Source organism: Bombina bombina, chromosome 1 (assembly GCF_027579735.1).
Source record: "Bombina bombina isolate aBomBom1 chromosome 1, aBomBom1.pri, whole genome shotgun sequence".
Taxonomy (NCBI): Eukaryota; Metazoa; Chordata; class Amphibia; order Anura; family Bombinatoridae; genus Bombina; species Bombina bombina.
In genome coordinates, this window is record NC_069499.1 from 231,010,267 (window position 1) to 231,034,048 (window position 23,782).

General features: G+C 40.0%; 1 protein-coding gene across 1 annotated transcript in view; it reads right to left on the reverse strand.

Annotated features, from left to right (window-relative positions):
• PACS2 (phosphofurin acidic cluster sorting protein 2) overlaps positions 1-23,782 on the reverse strand; it is a 657,507-nt gene that overhangs the window by 425,818 nt on the left and 207,907 nt on the right. Inside the window, exon 2 of the mRNA XM_053711716.1 lies at positions 7,806-7,893. Within this exon, the coding sequence (XP_053567691.1) occupies positions 7,806-7,893 (88 nt within the window). The remainder of the gene's footprint in view (positions 1-7,805; positions 7,894-23,782) is intronic.

Here is a 23,782-nt window from a genome sequence, read left to right on the forward strand (position 1 = left end):
GTAGAGATAACCCCATTAACTTGGGGAATCTTTCCTCAAAACTAACTGTCGGCAAAGAATACAATTTAAAAACCTTAAATAAGGACTAAAAGAAAATTCTCAGCCTATTCCATTCCCTAGTATCAGGAACTGGAAAAAAACCTCTGAAGAAATTACAGAGGAGAAATAAGCAGAATTTAAATGTTAGCTAGTCTTTACAATCCAAAGAACTAGTTACTTCAATATCCAAAATAATCAACACCTTTTGAACAAAGAACAAATGTACTCTATTAAAAAATAAAAAAGTAGATTTGTTAGTGTCAATTTCTGATGAAGAAAAATTCTGAATGAGAAAAAAAAAAAAACACCATCAGAGAAGGATAATTCAATATGTTGTTGGTCATTTGAAACTTCATCAACTAAAAAAGAAGTGAAAAAGACCTAAAAATGTATTAGAAGGCGGGATGTCAAAGCCTTTAAAATAGAATCAGAAAAAAATTCTTATAAATTTCTAAGTATATCTTGTACATAAGATGTAAAAAGAATAGCAATATATAAAGCATAAATACTAATGGATTCTGCATGTAAAAGTTTATCATGATAGCTTATTACAAACCATAGCTAAAGATAAACATTCTTAACATTTAAAATAAATTAACTTAGCTTTGGTAGGACTGATCTCAGTCAACAGGAATCCCTCAGTATGTTCTGATCCAGGAACAGAGAATGGAAAATCTTGCAATATGTAATAGAAAAAAAAAACATATAAAGCAAAATTATCAAAATTCCTTAAATGAAAGTTTCAGGAATGGGAAAAAATGCAAAATAAGCAAGCTTCTAGCAACCAGAAGCAACAAAAAAGTAAGACTTAAATAATGTGAGAAAAAGTGAACAAATATGACGCCCACCTTTTTGGCGCCAAGTATGACACCCACATTATTGGCGCCAAGTACAACGCCCATATTTTTTGGCGCCAAGTATGACGCCACGTCCTCTGACGCCAAAAACGACGCCCACATTTTTTGGCGCAAAAAAAACATCTGAACACACATGCGTCAAAAAATGACGTAACAACGAACAAACTTCCGGCGTCAACTACGGCGCCGGAAATTACAACATTTTGTGCCAAAAAAGTTTGCGCCAAGAATGACGCAATAAATTGAAGCATTTTCTGCCCCCGGGAGCCTAACACCCCCCAGGGAAAAAAGTCAATTGAAAATTTTCAAGGTGAGAAAAAAATATTTTATATGCATTATCCCAAATAATGAAACTGACTGTCTGAAATAAGGAATACTGATTATCCTGAATCAAGGCAAATAACAGAATTTATGTTTACCTGATAAATTACTTTCTCCAACGGTGTGTCCGGTCCACGGCGTCATCCTTACTTGTGGGATATTCTCTTCCCCAACAGGAAATGGCAAAGAGCCCAGCAAAGCTGGTCACATGATCCCTCCTAGGCTCCGCCTACCCCAGTCATTCGACCGACGTTAAGGAGGAATATTTGCATAGGAGAAACCATATGATACCGTGGTGACTGTAGTTAAAGAAAATAAATCATCAGACCTGATTAAAAAACCAGGGCGGGCCGTGGACCGGACACACCGTTGGAGAAAGTAATTTATCAGGTAAACATAAATTCTGTTTTCTCCAACATAGGTGTGTCCGGTCCATGGCGTCATCCTTACTTGTGGGAACCAATACCAAAGCTTTAGGACACGGATGAAGGGAGGGAGCAAATCAGGTCACCTAAATGGAAGGCACCACGGCTTGCAAAACCTTTCTCCCAAAAAATAGCCTCAGAAGAAGCAAAAGTATCAAACTTGTAAAATTTGGTAAAAGTGTGCTGTGAAGACCAAGTCGCTGCCCTACATATCTGATCAACAGAAGCCTCGTTCTTGAAGGCCCATGTGGAAGCCACAGCCCTAGTGGAATGAGCTGTGATTCTTTCAGGAGGCTGCCGTCCGGCAGTCTCGTAAGCCAATCTGATGATGCTTTTAATCCAAAAAGAGAGAGAGGTAGAAGTTGCTTTTTGACCTCTCCTGTTACCAGAATAAACAACAAACAAGGAAGATGTTTGTCTAAAATCCTTTGTAGCATCTAAATAGAATTTTAGAGCGCGAACAACATCCAAATTGTGCAACAAACGTTCCTTCTTCGAAACTGGTTTCGGACCCAAAGAAGGCACGACTATCTCCTGGTTAATGTTTTTGTTAGAAACAACTTTTGGAAGAAAACCAGGTTTAGTACGTAAAACCACCTTATCTGCATGGAACACCAGATAAGGAGGAGAACACTGCAGAGCAGATAATTCTGAAACTCTTCTAGCGGAAGAAATTGCAGCCAAAAACAAAACTTTCCAAGATAATAACTTAATATCAACGGAATGTAAGGGTTCAAACGGAACCCCCTGAAGAACTGAAAGAACTAAGTTGAGACTCCAAGGAGGAGTCAAAGGTTTGTAAACAGGCTTGATTCTAACCAGAGCCTGAACAAAGGCTTGAACATCTGGCACAGCTGCCAGCTCTTTGTGAAGTAACACAGACAAGGCAGAAATCTGTCCCTTCAAGGAACTTGCAGATAATCCTTTCTCCAATCCTTCTTGAAGAAATGATAGAATCCTAGGAATCTTTACCTTGTCCCAAGGGAATCCTTTAGATTCACACCAACAGATATATTTTTTCCATATTTTGTGGTAAATTTTTCTAGTTACAGGCTTTCTGGCCTGAACAAGAGTATCAATAACAGAATCTGAGAACCCTCGCTTTGATAAGATCAAGCGTTCAATCTCCAAGCAGTCAGCTGGAGTAGGACCAGATTCGGATGTTCGAACGGACCTTGAACAAGAAGGTCTCGTCTCAAAGGTAGCTTCCATGGTGAAGCCGATGACATATTCACCAGATCTGCCTACCAAGTCCTGCGTGGTTACGCAGGAGCTATCAAGATCACCTACGCCCCCTCCTGATTGATCCTGGCTACCAGCCTGGGGATGAGAGGAAACGGCGGGAATACATAAGCTAGGTTGAAGGTCCAAGGTGCTACTAGTGCATCTACTAGAGTCGCCTTGGGATCCCTGGATCTGGACCCGTAGCAAGGAACCTTGAAGTTCTGACGAGAGGCCATCAGATCCATGTCTGGAATGCCCCACAGTTGAGTGATTTGGGCAAAGATTTCCGGATGGAGTTCCCACACCCCCGGATGCAATGTCTGACGAATCAGAAAATCCGCTTCCCAAGTTTCCACTCCTGGGATGTGGATTGCAGACAGGCGGCAGGAGCGAGTCTCCGCCCATTGAATGATTTTGGTCACTTCTTCCATCGCCAGGGAACTCCTTGTTCCCCCCTGATGGTTGATGTACGCAACAGTCGTCATGTTGTCTGATTGAAACCGTATGAACTTGGCCCTCGCTAGCTGAGGCCAAGCCTTGAGAGCATTGAATATCGCTCTCAGTTCCAGAATATTTATCGGTAGAAGAGATTCTTCCCGAGACCAAAGACCCTGAGCTTTCAGGGATCCCCAGACCGCGCCCCAGCCCATCAGACTGGCGTCGGTCGTGACAATGACCCACTCTGGTCTGCGGGAGGTCACCCCTAGCGACAGGTTGTCCAGGGACAGCCACCAACGGAGTGAGTCTCTGGTCCTCTGATTTACTTGTATCTTCGGAGACAAGTCTGTATAGTCCCCATTCAACTGACTGAGCATACACAATTGAAATGGTCTTAGATGAATGCGCGCAAAAGGAACTATGTCCATTGCCGCTACCATCAAACCTATCACTTCCATGCACTGTGCTATGGAAGGAAGAGGAACGGAAGGAAGTATCCGACAAGAGTTTAGAAGTTTTGTTTTTCTGGTCTCTGTCAGAAAAATCCTCATTTCTAAGGAGTCTATTATTGTTCCCAAGAAGGGAACTCTTGTCGACGGAGATAGAGAACTCTTTTCCACGTTCACTTACCATCCGTGAGATCTGAGAAAGGCCAGGACTATGTCCGTGTGAGCCTTTGCTTGAGGAAGGGACGACGCTTGAATCAGAATGTCGTCCAAGTAAGGTACTACAGCAATGCCCCTTGGTCTTAGCACCGCCAGAAGGGACCCTAGTACCTTTGTGAAAATCCTTGGAACAGTGGCTAATCCGAAAGGAAGCGCCACGAACTGGTAATGCTTGTCCAGGAATGCGAACCTTAGGAACCGATGATGTTCCTTGTGGACAGGAATATGTAGATACGCATCCTTTAAATCCACCGTGGTCAAGAATTGACCTTTCTGGATGGAAGGATTGTTCGAATGGTTTCCATTTTGGACGATGGAACCTTGAGAAACTTGTTTAGGATCTTGAGATCTAAGATTGGTCTGAACGTTCCCTCTTTTTTGGGAACTACGAACAGATTGGAGTAGAACCCCATCCCTCGTTCTTTTAATGGAACAGGATGAATCACTTCCAGAAGATAACCTTGGAAGACTATTTCTAGCGCCCAAGGATCCAGAACATCTCTTGCCCAAGCCTGAGTGAAGAGAGAGAGTCTGCCCCCCACCAAATCCGGTCCCGGATCGGGGGCCCGCATCTCATGCTGTCTTGGGAGCAGTGGCAGGTTTCTTGGCCTGCTTTCCTTTGTTCCAGCCTTGCCTTGGTCTCCAGGCTGGATTGGCTTGAGAAGTATTACCCTCCTGCTTAGAGGACGTAGCACTTGGGGCTGGTCCGTTTCTGCGAAAGGGACGAAAATTAGGTTTATTTTTGGCCTTGAAAGACCTATTCTGAGGAAGGGCGTGGCCCTTGCCCCCAGTGATATCAGAGATAAACTCTTTCAAGTCAGGGCCAAACAGTGTTTTCCCCTTGAAAGGAATGTCAAACAATTTGTTCTTGGAAGACGCATCCGCTGACCAAGATTTTAACCAAAGCGCTCTGCGCGCCACAATAGCAAACCCAGAATTTTTCGCCGCTAACCTAGCCAATTGCAAGGTGGCGTCTAGTGTGAAAGAATTAGCCAATTTAAGAGCACGAATTCTGTCCATAATCTCCTCATAAGAAGAAGAATTACTAATAATCGCCTTTTCTAGCTCATCGCACCAGAAACACGCGGCTGTAGTGACAGGGACAATGCATGCAATTGGTTGTAGAAGGTAACCTTGCTGAACAAACATCTTTTTTAGCAAACCTTCTAATTTTTTATCCATAGGATCTTGGAAAGCACAACTATCTTCTATGGGTATAGTGGTGCGCTTGTTTAGAGTAGAAACCGCCCCCTCGACCTTGGGGACTGTCTGCCATAAGTCCTTTCTGGGGTCGACTATAGGAAACAATTTTTTAAATATGGGGGGAGGTACGAAATGTACACCGGGCCTGTCCCATTCTTTATTAACAATGTACGCCACCCGCTTGAGTATAGGAAAAGCTTCGGGGGGCCCCGGGGCCTCTAGGAACTTGTCCATTTTACATAGTGTTTCTGGAATGACCAGATAATCACAATCATCCAAATTGGATAACACCTCCTTAAGCAGAGCGCGGAGATGTTCCAACTTAAATTTAAAAGTAATCACATCAGGTTCAGCTTGTTGAGAAATTTTTCCTGAATCTGAAATTTCTCCCTCAGACAAAACCTCCCTGGCCCCCTCAGACTGGTGTAGGGGCCCTTCAGAAACAATATCATCAGCGGCCTCATGCTCTTCAGTATTTTCTAAAACAGAGCAGTCGCGCTTTCGCTGATAAGTGGGCATATTGGCTAAAATGTTTTTGATAGAATTATCCATTACAGCCGTTAATTGTTGCATAGTAAGGAGTATTGGCGCGCTAGATGTACTAGGGGCCTCCTGTATGGGCAAAACTGGTGTAGACGAAGGAGGGGATGATGCAGTACCATGCTTACTCCCCTCACTTGAGGAATCATCTTGGGCATCATTTTTACTAAATTTATTATGACATAAATCACATCTATTTAAATGAGAAGGAACCTTGGCTTCCCCACAGTCAGAACACAATCTATCTGGTAGTTCAGACATGTTAAACAGGCATAAACTTGATAACAAAGCACAAAAAACGTTTTAAAATAAAACCGTTACTGTCACTTTAAATTTTAAACTGAACACACTTTATTACTGCAATTGCGAAAAAGTATGAAGGAATTGTTCAAAATTCACCAAAATTTCACCACAGTGTCTTAAAGCCTTAAAAGTATTGCACACCAAATTTGGAAGCTTTAACCCTTAAAATAACGGAACCGGAGCCGTTTTTATATTTAACCCCTTTACAGTCCCTGGAATCTGCTTTGCTGAGACCCAACCAAGCCCAAAGGGGAATACGATACCAAATAATGCCTTCAGAAAGACTTTTCTATGTATCAGAGCTCCACACACATGCAGCTGCATGTCATGCTGTTCTCAAAAACAAGTGCGCCATACCGGCGCGAAAATGAGGCTCTGACTATGATTAGGGAAAGCCCCAATAGAATAAAGTGTCTAAAACAGTGCCTGCCGATATTCTTTTACAAAAAATACCCAGATTAAATGATTCCTCAAGGCTAAATATGTGTAAATATGCTCGATTTAGCCCAGAAAATGTCTACAGTCTTAATAAGCCCTTGTAAAGCCCTTATTTACTGTGTGAATAAAAATGGCTTACCGGATCCCATAGGGAAAATGACAGCTTCCAGCATTACATCGTCTTGTTAGAATGTGTCATACCTCAAGCAGCAAAAGACTGCTCACTGTTCCCCCAACTGAAGTTAATTCCTCTCAACAGTCCTGTGTGGAACAGCCATGGATTTTAGTAACGGTTGCTAAAATCATTTTCCTCATACAAACAGAAATCTTCATCTCTTTTCTGTTTCAGAGTAAATAGTACATACCAGCACTATTTTAAAATAACAAACTCTTGATTGAATAATAAAAACTACAGTTAAACACTAAAAAACTCTAAGCCATCTCCGTGGAGATGTTGCCTGTACAACGGCAAAGAGAATGACTGGGGTAGGCGGAGCCTAGGAGGGATCATGTGACCAGCTTTGCTGGGCTCTTTGCCATTTCCTGTTGGGGAAGAGAATATCCCACAAGTAAGGATGACGCCGTGGACCGGACACACCTATGTTGGAGAAATAAGACTTACTTACTCTAAGACACTCATCTACATATAGTAGACAGCCAAACCAGTACTGAAACGAGAATCAGTAGAGGTAATGGTATATAAGAGTATATCGTCGATCTGAAAAGGGAGGTAAGAGATGAATCTCTACGACCGATAACAGAGAACCTATGAAATAGATCCCGTAGAAGGAGACCATTGTATTCAAATAGGCAATACTCTCTTCACATCCCTCTGACATTCACTGCACTCTGAGAGGAAAACCGGGCTCCAGCCTGCTGCGAAGCGCATATCAATGTAGAATCTAGCACAAACTTACTTCACCACCTCCATGGGAGGCAAAGTTTGTAAAACTGAATTGTGGGTGTGGTGAGGGGTGTATTTATAGGCATTTTAAGGTTTGGGAAACTTTGCCCCTCCTGGTAGGAATGTATATCCCATACGTCACTAGCTCATGGACTCTTGCTAATTACATGAAAGAAATAAAAAATAGTGTGAGATTTTTAATTATGGAAATATGAACAAATGTAAAAAAAAATTAGGTCCAGTCTAAAATGTGATACAAGACTACTAAACAAATGGCATTGCTTTTTAATGCAGTTAAAAGCTACCATTGTCACTGAGAAAAAAAAAGCAATTTAAATAATTTGAAAAGTAACCTTTAGGGTTTATAGTGACCAGTATTAAGTCTAAATTGTTTTGCCATCAATTAAGTTCCAAATATTTCAAAATGAAGTTTAGAATTGAGTCTTACCTGCATTTTTACTGCAATAACCACAGAAATTAGCTCTTTATCCAGCTCTTTTAAAACCAGCAGCTTCTTGAGTGTCAGACTGCAGAGCCTGTGGGAAAGAGGGAAAAAAAAGAGCGGTTATCTTCAAGTATTACATTCACTAACAGCAGCAATACAGAGATCTCCTAAAAGAAATTAAAGGGACCTCGACCTGCTGGGAATCACAATACCATGTTCTTTTTTATATTTTTATCTCCAAAGCTATTCTCGTTTTAAACCCTTAAAAAGTTGCCGGCTGGTCAAGCTCCACATCTTACACTGGACCCCACTATCTGAGGTATTCTTACCCTGTGACAAAGGTGATAGGCATTCACGGATCATTGTGCAAGTTAGTGTAAGTGTGTGTGTGAGAGTATATATATATATATATATATATATATATATATATATATATATATATATATATATATATATATATATATATATATATATATATAACAGAATTTATGTTTACCTGATAAATTACTTTCTCCAACGGCGTGTCCGGTCCACGGCGTCATCCTTACTTGTGGGATATTCTCTTCCCCAACAGGAAATGGCAAAGAGCCCAGCAAAGCTGGTCACATGATCCCTCCTAGGCTCCGCCTTCCCCAGTCATTCGACCGACGTAAAGGAGGAATATTTGCATAGGAGAAATCATATGATACCGTGGTGACTGTAGTTAAAGAAAATAAATTATCAGACCTGATTAAAAAACCAGGGCGGGCCGTGGACCGGACACACCGTTGGAGAAAGTAATTTATCAGGTAAACATAAATTCTGTTTTCTCCAACATAGGTGTGTCCGGTCCACGGCGTCATCCTTACTTGTGGGAACCAATACCAAAGCTTTAGGACACGGATGAAGGGAGGGAGCAAATCAGGTCACCTAGATGGAAGGCACCACGGCTTGCAAAACCTTTCTCCCAAAAATAGCCTCAGAAGAAGCAAAAGTATCAAATTTGTAAAATTTAGTAAAAGTGTGCAGTGAAGACCAAGTCGCTGCCTTACATATCTGATCAACAGAAGCCTCGTTCTTGAAGGCCCATGTGGAAGCCACAGCCCTAGTGGAATGAGCTGTGATTCTTTCAGGAGGCTGCCGTCCGGCAGTCTCGTAAGCCAATCTGATGATGCTTTTAAGCCAAAAGGAGAGAGAGGTAGAAGTTGCTTTTTGACCTCTCCTTTTACCAGAATAAACAACAAACAAGGAAGATGTTTGTCTAAAATCCTTTGTAGCATCTAGATAGAATTTTAAAGCACGAACTACATCCAAATTGTGCAACAAACGTTCCTTCTTTGAAACTGGATTCGGACACAAAGAAGGCACGACTATCTCCTGGTTAATGTTTTTGTTAGAAACAACTTTCGGAAGAAAACCAGGTTTAGTACGCAAAACCACCTTATCTGCATGGAACACCAGATAAGGAGGAGAACACTGCAGAGCAGATAATTCTGAAACTCTTCTAGCAGAAGAAATTGCAACCAAAAACAAAACTTTCCAAGATAATAACTTAATATCAACGGAATGTAAGGGTTCAAACGGAACCCCCTGAAGAACTGAAAGAACTAAATTGAGACTCCAAGGAGGAGTCAAAGGTTTGTAAACAGGCTTGATTCTAACCAGAGCCTGAACAAAGGCTTGAACATCTGGCACAGCTGCCAGCTTTTTGTGAAGTAACACAGATAAAGCAGAAATCTGTCCCTTCAAAGAACTTGCAGATAATCCTTTCTCCAAACCTTCTTGAAGAAAGGATAGAATCTTAGGAATTTTTATCTTGTCCCAAGGGAATCCTTTAGATTCACACCAACAGATATATTTTTTCCATATTTTATGGTAAATTTTTCTAGTTACAGGCTTTCTGGCCTGAACAAGAGTATCAATGACAGAATCCGAGAACCCTCGCTTTGATAAGATCAAGCGTTCAATCTCCAGGCAGTCAGTTGGAGTGAGACCAGATTCGGATGTTCGAACGGACCTTGAACAAGAAGGTCCCGTCTCAAAGGTAGCTTCCATGGTGGAGCCGATGACATATTCACCAGGTCTGCATACCAAGTCCTGCGTGGCCACGCAGGAGCTATCAAGATCACCGATGCCCTCTCCTGATTGATCCTGGCTACCAGCCTGGGGATGAGAGGAAACGGCGGGAATACATAAGCTAGTTGAAGGTCCAAGGTGCTACTAGTGCATCTACTAGAGTCGCCTTGGGATCCCTGGATCTGGACCCGTAGCAAGGAACCTTGAAGTTCTGACGAGAGGCCATCAGGTCCATGTCTGGAATGCCCCACAACTGAGTAATTTGGGCAAAGATTTCCGGATGGAGTTCCCACTCCCCCGGATGAAATGTCTGACGACTCAGAAAATCCGCTTCCCAATTTTCCACTCCTAGGATGTGGATTGCAGACAAGTGGCAGGAGTGAGTCTCCGCCCATTGAATGATTTTGGTCACTTCTTCCATCGCCAGGGAACTCCTTGTTCCCCCCTGATGGTTGATGTACGCAACAGTCGTCATGTTGTCTGATTGAAACCGTATGAATTTGGCCTTTGCTAGCTGAGGCCAAGCCTTGAGAGCATTGAATATCGCTCTCAGTTCCAGAATATTTATCGGGAGAAGAGATTCTTCCCAAGACCAAAGACCCTGAGCTTTCAGGGGTCCCCAGACCGCGCCCCAGCCCACCAGACTGGCGTTGGTCGTGACAATGACCCACTCTGGTCTGCGGAAGCTCATCCCCTGTGACAGGTTGTCCAGGGACAGCCACCAACGGAGTGAATCTCTGGTCCTCTGATCTACTTGTATCGTCGGAGACAAGTCTGTATAATCCCCATTCCACTGACTGAGCATGCACAGTTGTAATGGTCTTAGATGAATTTGCGCAAAAGGAACTATGTCCATTGCCGCTACCATCAAACCTATTACTTCCATGCACTGCGCTATGGAAGGAAGAGGAACAGAATGAAGTACTTGACAAGAGTTTAGAAGTTTTGATTTTCTGGCCTCTGTCAGAAAAATCCTCATTTCTAAGGAGTCTATTATTGTTCCCAAGAAGGGAACCCTTGTTGACGGAGATAGAGAACTTTTTTCTACGTTCACTTTCCACCCGTGAGATCTGAGAAAGGCCAGGACAATGTCCGTGTGAGCCTTTGCTTGTGGAAGGGACGACGCTTGAATCAGAATGTCGTCCAAGTAAGGTACTACTGCAATGCCCCTTGGTCTTAGCACCGCTAGAAGGGACCCTAGTACCTTTGTGAAAATTCTTGGAGCAGTGGCTAATCCGAACGGAAGTGCCACAAACTGGTAATGCTTGTCCAGAAATGCGAACCTTAGGAACCGATGATGTTCCTTGTGGATAGGAATATGTAGATACGCATCCTTTAAATCCACCGTGGTCATGAATTGACCTTCCTGGATGGAAGGAAGAATTGTTCGAATGGTTTCCATTTTGAACGATGGAACCTTGAGAAACTTGTTTAGGATCTTGAGATCTAAGATTGGTCTGAATGTTCCCTCTTTTTTGGGAACCACGAACAGATTGGAGTAGAACCCCATCCCTTGTTCTCCTAATGGAACAGGATGAATCACTCCCATTTTTAACAGGTCTTCTACACAATGTAAGAATGCCTGTTTTTTTATGTGGTCTGAAGACAATTGAGACCTGTGGAACCTCCCCCTTGGGGGAAGCCCCTTGAATTCCAGAAGATAACCTTGGGAGACTATTTCTAGCGCCCAAGGATCCAGAACATCTCTTGCCCAAGCCTGAGCGAAGAGAGAGAGTCTGCCCCCCACCAGATCCGGTCCCGGATCGGGGGCCAACATCTCATGCTGTCTTGGTAGCAGTGGCAGGTTTCTTGGCCTGCTTTCCTTTGTTCCAGCCTTGCATTGGCCTCCAGGCTGGCTTGGCTTGAGAAGTATTACCCTCTTGCTTAGAGGACGTAGCACTTGGGGCTGGTCCGTTTCTGCGAAAGGGACGAAAATTAGGTTTATTTTTGGCCTTGAAAGACCTATCCTGAGGAAGGGCGTGGCCCTTGCCCCCAGTGATATCAGAAATAATCTCTTTCAAGTCAGGGCCAAACAGCGTTTTCCCCTTGAAAGGAATGTTAAGCAATTTGTTCTTGGAAGACGCATCCGCTGACCAAGATTTTAGCCAAAGCGCTCTGCGCGCCACAATAGCAAACCCAGAATTTTTCGCCGCTAATCTAGCCAATTGCAAAGTGGCGTCTAGGGTGAAAGAGTTAGCCAATTTGAGAGCATGAATTCTGTCCAAAATCTCCTCATAAGAAGAATCTTTATTGAGCGCCTTTTCTAGTTCATCGAACCAGAAACACGCTGCTGTAGTCTCACAATCATCCAGAGTAGATAACACCTCCTTAAGCAGGGCGCGGATATTGGCGCACTAGATGTACTAGGGGCCTCCTGTGTGGGCAAAACTGGTGTAGACGAAGGAGGGGATGATGCAGTACCATGCTTACTCCCCTCACTTGAGGAATCATCTTGGGCATCATTTTCTCTAAATTTTGTGTCACATAAATCACATCTATTTAAATGAGAAGGAACCTTGGCTTCCCCACATACAGAACACAGTCTATCTGGTAGTTCAGACATGTTAAACAGGCATAAACTTGATAACAAAGTACAAAAAACGTTTTAAAATAAAACCGTTACTGTCACTTTAAATTTTAAACTGAACACACTTTATTACTGCAAATGTGAAAAAGTATGAAGGAATTGTTCAAAATTCACCAAAATTTCACCACAGTGTCTTAAAGCTTTCAAATTTGGTGTGCAATACTTTTAAGGCTTTAACTCTTAAAATAACGGAACCGGAGCCGTTTTTATATTTAACCCCTTTACAGTCCCTGGTATCTGCTTTGCTGAGACCCAACCAAGCCCAAAGGGGAATACGATACCAAATGACGCCTTCAGAAAGTCTTTTCTGTGTATCAGAGCTCCTCACACATGCATCTGCATGTCATGCTTCCCAAAAACAAGTGCGCAATAGAGGCGCGAAAATGAGGCTCTGCCTATGATTAGGGAAAGCCCCTAGAGGATAAGGTGTCCAATACGGTGCCTGCCGGTTATTTTACATAATTCCCAAGAATAAAATAATTCCTCAAAGCTATGAAGTATTAAAATATGCTTATATATCAATCGTTTTAGCCCAGAAAATGTCTACAGTCTTAAAAGCCCTTGTGAAGCCCTTTTTTTCTTATGTAATAAAAATGGCTTACCGGATCCCATAGGGAAAATGGCAGCTTCCAGCATTACATCGTCTTGTTAGAAATGTGTCATACCTCAAGCAGCAAAAGTCTGCTCACTGTTTCCCCCAACTGAAGTTAATTCCTCTCAACAGTCCTGTGTGGAAACAGCCATCGATTTTAGTAACGGTTGCTAAAATCATTTTCCTCTTACAAACAGAAATCTTCATCACCTTTCTGTTTCAGAGTAAATAGTACATACCAGCACTATTTTAAAATAACAAACTCTTGATTGAATAATAAAAACTACAGTTAAACACCAAAAAACTCTAAGCCATCTCCGTGGAGATGTTGCCTGTACAACGGCAAAGAGAATGACTGGGGAAGGCGGAGCCTAGGAGGGATCATGTGACCAGCTTTGCTGGGCTCTTTGCCATTTCCTGTTGGGGAAGAGAATATCCCACAAGTAAGGATGACGCCGTGGACCGGACACACCTATGTTGGAGATATATATATATATATATATAAAATTTCATTCCTCCGGGATGGAAGTCACTCACAGGGTCTTATTGTAAAATAAAAAAATATTTATTAACGTTTCAGAGTTTTGCTTGTTTTGAAAACGGGGGAAACTTTGAAGCGTTAATAAATATTTTCTATTTTACAATAAGACCCTGTGAGTGACTTCCATCCCGGAGGAGTATATGCTAGTTTGATTTGCACCCGGCACAATATAGGCCCTTGTTGCCTTATCTATAGTACCTGGAGTGCTTCTACCTTTTTTGAGATATAGAAAATATATATATATATATATATATATATATATATATATATATATATATATATATATATATATATATATATATATATATATATATATATATATATATATATATATATATATATATATATATATATAATGAAATTGCCAGTGGTCCACAACTCCCGGACGATCTAGGAAGAAGAACAATTTTTAAGTTGTTCCCTGCAATTTCTATGTTTAACATTGAGTAACTTTTTCCCCTCTGGGCAAGTAGCTTTTAACCCCTGACTAGTGAGTCATAGTTTATTTATATATATTAATTTAAAAAAACATAATTTATGTAAGAACTTACCTGATAAATTAATTTCTTTCATATTGGCCAGAGTCCATGAGCTAGTGACGTATTGGATATACAATCCAACCAGGAGGAGCAAAGTTTCCCAAACCTCAAAATGCCTATAGAAAACACCCCTCACCACCCCTACAATTCAGTTTAACGTATAGCCAAGTAGTGAGGTGATAAAATAAGGAGTAGAAAAGCATACAAAAAGAGGAACTGGAAAAATAATTGTGCTTTTATGCAAAAAATCATAACCACCATAAAAAAGGATGGGCCTCATGGACTCTTGCCACTATAAAAGAAATTAATTTATCAAGTAAGTTCTTACATAAATTATGTTTTCTTTCATGTAATTGGCAAGAGTCCATGAGCTAGTGATGTATGGGATAGAAATACCCAAGATGTGGAAGTCCACAGAAGAGTCACTAGAGAGGGAGGGATAAAATAACAGTTATTTCAACTGATAAATTAAATCCACACAATAATTAAGTTTTTCTCAAAAAACTTAAATCAAAAGCAGTAGAATCAAACTGAAACAGCTGCCTGAAGAACTTTTTCTACCAAAGACCGATTCAGAAGAAGCAAAATACATAAAAATGGTAAAAACAATAAAAGTATGCAAAGAAGACCAAATTACTGATTTGCAAATTTGATCAAACCAAGCTTCATTCTGAAAAAGCCCAAGAAAAGGCGAATGAGCTTAGTAGAATGAACTGTAAATCTCTGAGGCGGAGCCTGCCCTGAGTCAAAATAAGCCTTGAAAAACAAAAGCTTTAATCAGGAGAAATGATGGCAGAGGCTTCCTAACCTTTTCTGGAACTAGAAAAACAGCAGATAGACTAGAAGTCTTCTGAAATCCTAGTAACCTCGATATATAATTATAAAGTACATCCTTTGGATGTGGTAAGAAAAGAACTCTAAGAATTCTTTAGGATTAGGACACAAAGAAGGAACAGCAATTTCTCAACTAATGTTGTTCAAATTCACAACCTTAGGAATAAAAGAAGTCCACAAAACAACTTATCTAGATGAAAAAAAATCAGATGAGACACACAAGAGAGAGCTGATAAATTAGAAACTCTTGTAGCAGAAGAGATAGTCAAAAGAAACAACACTTTCCAAGAAAGTAGATAATCTTCAAAGAAAATATAGGCTCAAAAGAGCCTGCAAAATCTTTAAACCAAATAAAACTCCAAAAAGGAGAAATTAATAAATGAACAGGCTTGATAGCAACCAAATCCTGAACAAACCAGTGAATATCAGGAAGTTAAAATTTGCAGACAAACTAATCCAAACCATCCTGAAAAACTGTAAAATCCTAGGAATTCTAAAAGAATACCAAGAGAATTTATGAGAACACTATAAAATATAGGTTTTCCAAACCTGATAATACATGTTCCTTGAAACAAACTTATAAGCCTGCAACATAGCACAGAACTTCTATGACTAAACACTAATCAATTTCCATACTCTCAAATTAGTAATTTGAGATCCCGATTGAAAAATAGCCCCTTAAAGGGACACTAAACCCAAAAACTTTCTTTTGAAATTCAGGTAGAGAATACAATTTTAAACAACATTCCAATTTAGTTCTATTGTCTAATTTGCAATTTCTTTAACAAAGGATATCTAAAAAATGAAGCAATGTACATGGGTGAGCCAATCACAAGAGGCATCTATGTGCAGCCACCAATCAGCAGCTACTGCGCCTATCTAGATATGCTTTTCAGTAAAGAATATCAAGAGAATAAAGCAAATTAGATAATAGAAGTAAATTAGAAAGTTGTTTAAAATTGCATGCTCTTTCTAAATCATGAAAGAAAAAAATGTGGGTTTCATGTCCCTTTAAACAAGAGGGCTGGCCAAAGAGAAGCGGCCAATGATGGCAACTGGACATCCGAACAAGATCCATATACCAAACCTGTGAGGCCATGCTGATGCTATCAGAAACACATGACACTGTTCCAATATGATCTTGAATATCCCATTTGGAAGAAAAAACAAATGCGGAAAGATGTAGTCAGGTTGAAAAACCAAAAAATCCACTGAAAAAAAAAAAAAAAAAAAAAAAAAGATTCCCAGGGGATTAAGGCTTTTAAAAAACTGTCCCTTTAGTGAAAATGCTGACATAGTGAAGGATTGGGAGGATACCCTAAATGAGTGTGCATTTAAAATATTATTATTAGACATAGGGGGGAAAAAATCATACTTAATTTAGGAATAGAGATTAGTCATATTCAGATTGACCTAGATGGGCATAAAGACCACGCAGATTATACAAAAATAAATACCAATGGCATCACTAGAACTGATAAATATCAGAATGAAATTATTAGAAATAAGAACAAAAAAGATGACTAGCGATTTGGGTGATTATGAGTCAGGGCAAGTATATTCCTATAACAAAAAGGAAGGGGAAACAGATATTGCCAATAATGATGTAAGTGAGGATCCACCTCTTACACCCCAATAACTGAGGTGCAAAAAAATGCACTGAAAGGAAATAGGAGTAATAAGAAATTTAAAGGGAAAGCTACCATCAGGGTTAAAATGACACAATGGTAACTAATAGTAATTATAAGCAGGATAAACAAAGAAACCAGTATAGTAAGAAAAATAATAGGGATGAGATTCCATGCTGGAGAGACAAACAAAATCACTCTGGGAATAATCCTTTTAAATATAATACAATGAAACTTAATTATGAACAAAGACAGCATGATAAACACTATGGGTCCCTTATGGCCTCTACTTCAAGACTAGTACAGGAAGAGCATTCCAGGGGGAATTTTTTAGAACAGAGACAGGAGAAATACTGGTCACCCACCCCCAAGGTGGAAAAGAGAATTGGAGGAAAAGCCCCTGCCCCACAAAAAAAGACTATGTAAACGGGGCAGTAAAGGAAGGGGTAAGACCCGTCAAAAGGTCAAATTGGAGATTTTAAAAAAAAAGGGATCTTTAACTTATCAGACCGACAGCTTAACAATACAGAAATTGGCATTTTGGGTTAGGGTTTGAATTTTAGTCCCTCCAACTCACATAACATGTTTGACTTATTTGTCGACATTAATAAATATGTAAGGAAGTTATCAATCCAGCGGTACTTTGCAGCCAAGAAATTAAAGGGGTCTAATATTAACAGAAGGAGACACCACTATGTATCTTTTGAACCAGATGACCTATGGGAACACATGTACCCATTTCAAATTTTAATCCTAGTGTACCCGCTAACTCGAGTTTGGAGGTTTTTAGGAAACTTGTGTTAAAAGAACTGGAGGGGATCAAGCGATTTAACTTGGATGGGGGTAATATAAATAGATTTGAGAGAAAAGCTATTTCCAATTTGATGTCTAACACAGAAAATATAATAAGACAGGCGGATAAAGGTGAAGGGGTAGTACTCCAAAATAAAATCGGACTATCTGCAAGAAGTAGATCGTCTATTGAAAGATGAATCCTATTACAAGATTTTATCTTTTGATCCCACACTTACATTTTCAAGAGACCTGATAAAATTGATAGATGGTGGGTACTCCCAGGGGATTCTTGATAAAAAGGAAAGAATGTTTTTATTACCAGAAAAACCAAGTGTAGCATACTATTATCATTTACCAAAAATACACAAAAACTTGGTGAATCCCCCTGGGAGACCCATCATTTCAGGTATCGGGTGTCTAACATAATTTAACATGCTATATCAATGTTTTCTTGAAAAAAATTATGATAAATTTAGAATCCTATATAAAAGACACAACTGATTTATTGGGTAAATGAAGGTTTCTTCCAAGATCACTGACTAAGAAGAATATTTGGATTAGTTGCGATGTTGCAGCTTTATATTCAAATATTAAACATGACATTGGTTTAAGAGCAGTAAAACATAATTTATGTAAGAATTTACCTGATAAATTCATTTCTTTCATATTGGCAAGAGTCCATGAGCTAGTGACATATGGGATATACAATCCTACCAGGAGGGGCAAAGTTTCCCAACCTCAAAATGCCTATAAATACACCCCACACCACACCCACAATTCAGTTTAACGAATAGCCAAGCAGTGGGGTGATAAAGAAAGCATCAACAAAGGAAATTTGGAAATAATTGTGCTTTATACAAAAAAATCATAACCACCATAAAAAGGGTGGGCCTCATGGACTCTTGCCAATATGAAAGAAATGAATTTATCAGGTAAATTCTTACATAAATTATGTTTTCTTTCATGTAATTGGCAAGAGTCCATGAGCTAGTGACATATGGGATATCAATACCCAAGATGTGGAGTCTTCCACTCAAGAGTCACTAGAGAGGGAGGGAATAAAACAAAAACAGCCATATTCGGCTGAGAAAATAATCCACAACCCAAAAATAAGTTTATTTTCACTTTTGAACGAAAAAAACTTAAATCAAAAAGCAGAAGAATCAAACTGAAACAGCTGCCTGAAGAACTTTTCTACCAAAAACTGCTTCCGAAGAAGCAAATACATCAAAATGGTAGAATTTAGTAAATGTATGCAAAGAGGACCAAGTGGCTACTTTGCAAATCTGATCAACTGAAGCTTCATTCTTAAAAGCCCATGAAGTGGAGACTGATCTAGTATAATCAGCTGTAAATCTCTGAGGCGGGGTTTGACCCGACTCCAAATAAGCTTGATGAATCAAAAGTTTCAACCAAGAAGCCAAGGAAATAGCAGAAGCTTTCTGACCTTACCTAGGACCAGAAAATAAAACAAATAGACTAAGTTTTCCTGAAATTTTTAGTAGCTTCCACATAATATTTCAAAGCTCTTGCCACATCCAAAGAATGTAAGGATCTCTCCAAAGAATTCTTAGGATTAGGACATAAAGAAGGTACAACAATTTCTCTACTAATGTTGTTAGAATTCACAACCTTAGGTAAAAATTGAAAAGAAGTCCGCAAAACTGCCTTATCCTGATGAAAAATCAGAAAAGGAGACTCACAAGAAAGAGCAGATAGCTCAGAAACTCTTCTAGCAGAAGAGATAGCCAAAAGGAACAACACTTTCCAAGAAAGAAGTTTAATGTCCAAAGAATGCATAGGTTCAAATGGAGGAGCCTGTAAAGCCCTCAGAACCAAATTAAGACTAAAGGAGGAGAAATTGACTTAATGACAGGCTTAATACAAACTAAAGTCTGTACAAAACAGTGTATATCAGGAAGTATAGCAATATTTCTGTGAAATAAAACAGAAAGAGCGGAGATTTGTCCTTTCAAGGAACTTGCAGACAAAACCTTATCCAAACCATCCTGAAGAAACTGCAAAATTCTAGGAATTCTAAAAGAATGCCAGAAGAATTTATGAGAAGAACACCATGAAATGTAAGTCTTCCAAACTCTATAATAAATCTTTCTAGAGACAGATTTACGAGCTTGTAACATAGTATTAATCACTGAATCAGAGAAACCTCCATGACTTAGAACTAAGCGTTCAATTTCCATACCTTCAAATTTAATGATTTGAGATCCTGATGGAAAAAGGACCTTGAGAAAGTAGGTCCGGCCGTAACGGAAATGGCCAAGGCGGGCAACTGGACATCCAAACCAGATCCGCATACCAAAACCTGTGTGGCCATGCTGGAGCCACCAGCAACACAAAAGACTGTTCCATGATGATTTTGGAAATCACTCTTGGAAGGAGAACTAGAAGCGGGAAGATGTAAGCAGGTTGATAACACCAAGGAAGTGTCAGCGCATCCACTGCTTCAGCCTGAACATCCCTGGACCTGGACAGGTATCTGGGAAGTTTCTTGTTTAGATGAGAGGCCATGAGATCTATCTCAGGAAGCCCCCACATCTGAACAATCTGAAAAAACACATCTGGATGGAGAGACCACTCCCCTGGATGTAAAGACTGGCGGCTGAGATAATCCGCCTCCCAATTGTCTACACCTGGGATATGTACCGCAGGAGCAGGAGCTGGATTCCGCCCAAGCAAGTATCCAAGATACTTCTTTCATAGCTTGGGGACTGTGAGTCCCACCCTGATGATTGACATAAGCCACAGTTGTGATATTGTTTGTCTGAAAACAAATTAACGGTTCTTTCTTTAGTAGAGGCCAGAACTGAAGAGCCCTGAGAATTGCACGGAGTTCTAAAATATTTATTGGTAATCTCGCCTCTTGAGATTTCCAAACCCCTTGTGCTGTCAGAGACCCCCAAACAGCTCCCCAACCTGAAAGACTCGCATCTGTTGTGATCACAGTCCAGGTTGGGCGAACAAAAGAAGCCCCTTGAACCAAACGATGGTGATCTATCCACCATGTCAGAGATAGTCGTACATTGGGATTCAAGGATATTAATTGTGATATTTGTATAATCCCTGCACCATTGATTCAGCATACAAAGCTGTAGAGGTCTCATGTGAAAACGAGCAAAGGGGATTGCGTCCGATGCTGCAGTCATGAGACCTAAAACTTCCATAAACATAGCCACTGAAGGGAATGACTGAGACTGAAGGAGCCGACATGCTGCAACCAATTTTAAACGTCTCTTGTCTGTTAGAGACAGAGTCATGGACACTGAATCTATCTGGAAGCCTAAAAAGGTGACACTTGTCTAAGGAATCAAGAAACTTTTTAGTAAATTGATCCTCCAACCATGTTTCCAAAGAAACAACACTAGTTAATTTGTGTGAGATTCTGCAGTATGTAAAGACTGAGCTAGTACCAAGATATCGTCCAAATAAGGAAACACTGTAATACCCTGTTCTCTTATTACAGATAATAGGGCACCCAGAACCTTTGAAAAGATTTTTGGAGCTGTTGCTAGGCCAAATGGAAGAGCAACAAATTGGTAATGCTTGTCTAGAAAAGAGAATCTCAGAAACTGATAGTGTTCTGGATGAATCGGAATATGAAGGTATGCATCCTGCAAGTCTATTGTGGACATATAATGTCCTTGCTGAACAAAAGGCAGAATAGTCCTTATAGTCACCATCTTGAAAGTTGGTACTCTTACATAACGATTCCAAATTTTTAGATCCAGAACTGGTCTGAACAAATTTTCTTTCTTTGGTACAATGAATAGGTTCGAATAAAACTGCAAACCTTGTTCCTGAGGAGGAACTGGCATGATTACCCCTGAAGACTCCAGGTCTGAAACACACTTCAGAAAAGCCTGAGCTTTTACTGGATTTACAGGAATGCGTGAGAGAAAAAATCTTCTCACAGGAAGTCTTACTCTGAATCCTATTCGATACCCTTGAGAGACAATGCTCTGAATCCAATGATTTTGGACAGATTTTATCCAAAAATCCTTGAAAAACCTTAATCTGCCCCCTACCAGCTGAGCTGGAATGAGGGCCGCACCTTCATGCGGACTTAGGGGCAGACTTTGGTTTCCTAAATGGCTTGGATTTATTCCAATTTGAGGAAGGCTTCCAACTGGAAGCAGATTCCTTGGGAGGAGGATTGAGTTTTTGTTCCTTATTCTGACGAAAGGAACGAAAACGGTTAGAAGACTTAGATTTACCCTTAGGTCTTTTATCCTGAGGCAAAAAAACTCCTTTTCCTCCAGTGATAGTTGAAATAATAGAATCCAACTGAGAACCAAATAAATTATTACCTTGGAAAGAAAGAGATAGTAATATAGATTTAGATGTCATATCAGCATTCCAAGATTTAAGCCACAAAGCTCTTCTAGCTAATACAGCTAAAGACATGGATCTAACATCAATTTTGATAACAAAAAATGGCATCACAAATAAAATGATTAGCATGTTGCAGTAAGCGAACAATGCTAGAAATGTCAGAATCCAACTCATGTTGCGCTAAATTTTCCAACCAGAAAGTTGATGCAGCCGCAACATCACCCAAAGAAATAGCAGGTCTGAGAAGATGACCTGAATATAAATAGGCCTTCCTTAGATAAGATTCAAGCTTCCTATCTAAAGGATCCTTAAAGGAAGTGCTATCTTCCATAGGAATAGTGGTACGTTTAGCAAGAGTAGAAATAGCCCCATCAACTTTGGGGATCTTTTCCCAAAACTCTATAGATTTTGCTGGTAAAGGATACAATCTCTTAAACCAGGAATAAAGGAAGTACCTGGCTTATTCCATTCCTTAGAAATCATATCAGAAATAGCCTCAGGAATGGGAAAAACACCTGGGGAAACCACAGGAGGTTTAAAAACAGCATTTAAACGTTTATTAGACTGAACGTCAATAGGACTGGTTACCTCAATATCCAAAGTAATCAACACTTCTTTAAATAAAGAACGCATGTACTCTATTTTAAATAAATAAGTAGATTTGTCAGTGTCAATATCTGAGGAAAGATCTTCTGTTTCAGATAGATCCTCATCAGAAGAGGATGAATTATTATGTTGTTGGTCATTTGAAATTTCATCAGCTAAATGAGAAGTTTCAAAAGACCTTTTACGTTTATTAGAAGGTGGAAATGCAGACAAAGCCTTCATAATAGATTTAGAAGCAAATTCTTTAAAATTTACAGGTATATCATGCACATTAGAAGTTGAAGGAACTGCAACTGGCAATGTACTATTACTGATAGAAACACTATCTGCATGTAAAAGTTTATCATGACAACTATTACAAATGACATTCGGTGGAATTATTTCTACAATTTTACAACAAATGCACTTAGCTTTTGTACAACCCATGTCAGGCAGCAATGTTCCAGCAGAAACTTCAGAGGCAGGATCAGATTGGGACATCTTGCTCAATGTAAGAGAAAAAACAACATATAAATCAAAATTATCTATTTCCTTAAATGACAGTTTCAGGAATGGGAAAAAATGCAAAAGCATAGGCCTCTTGATAGAAAAGAAAGCAGGAGGCAAACAACAATGGGGTATTGAAATAATGAAGAAAAAATTGGCGCCAAGTATGACGCACAACGTAACGTAAACTTTTTTGGCGCAAAAAATGACCGGAAACGACACACTTGCGCCACTAATGACGCTGCCGTGTGAAAGGTTCCGACGTCACGTATGACGCCGGAAATGACAAAGTTGCGTCAAAAACGTAATTTCCCGCGCCAAAAAAGACGTAATAAAGTCTAACATTTGACGCACCCGCGGGCCTAATACCCGCAAATGCAAAAGTAGTCAAATTGAAAAAGACTAAACCCCAGGTAAGAAATAAATTTCTTAAAGTGTTTATATTCCCAAATATGAAACTGACAGTCTGCAGAAGGAAATACATGAACCTGACTCATGGCAAATATAAGTACAATACATATATTTAGAACTTTATATAATTGCATAAAGTGCCAAAATAGCTGAGAGTGTCTTAAGTAAATGAAAACATACTTACCAAAAGACACCCATCCACATATAGCAGATAGCCAAACCAGTACTAAAACAGTTTTTAGTAGAGGTAATGGTAAATTTGAGAGTATATCGTCTATCTGAAAAGGGAGGTAGGAGATGAATCTCTACGACCGATAACAGAGAACCCATGAAAAAGACCCCCGTTAGAGAAATCATCGTATTCAATAGGTGATACTCCCTTCACGTCCCTCTGACATTCGCTGTACTCTGAGAGCAATCGGGCTTCAACAATGCTGAGAAGCGCATATCAACGTAGAAATCTTAGCACAAACTTACTTCACCATAGGAGGCAAAGTTTGTAAAACTGAATTGTGGGTGTGGTGAGGGGTGTATTTATAGGCATTTTGAGGTTGGG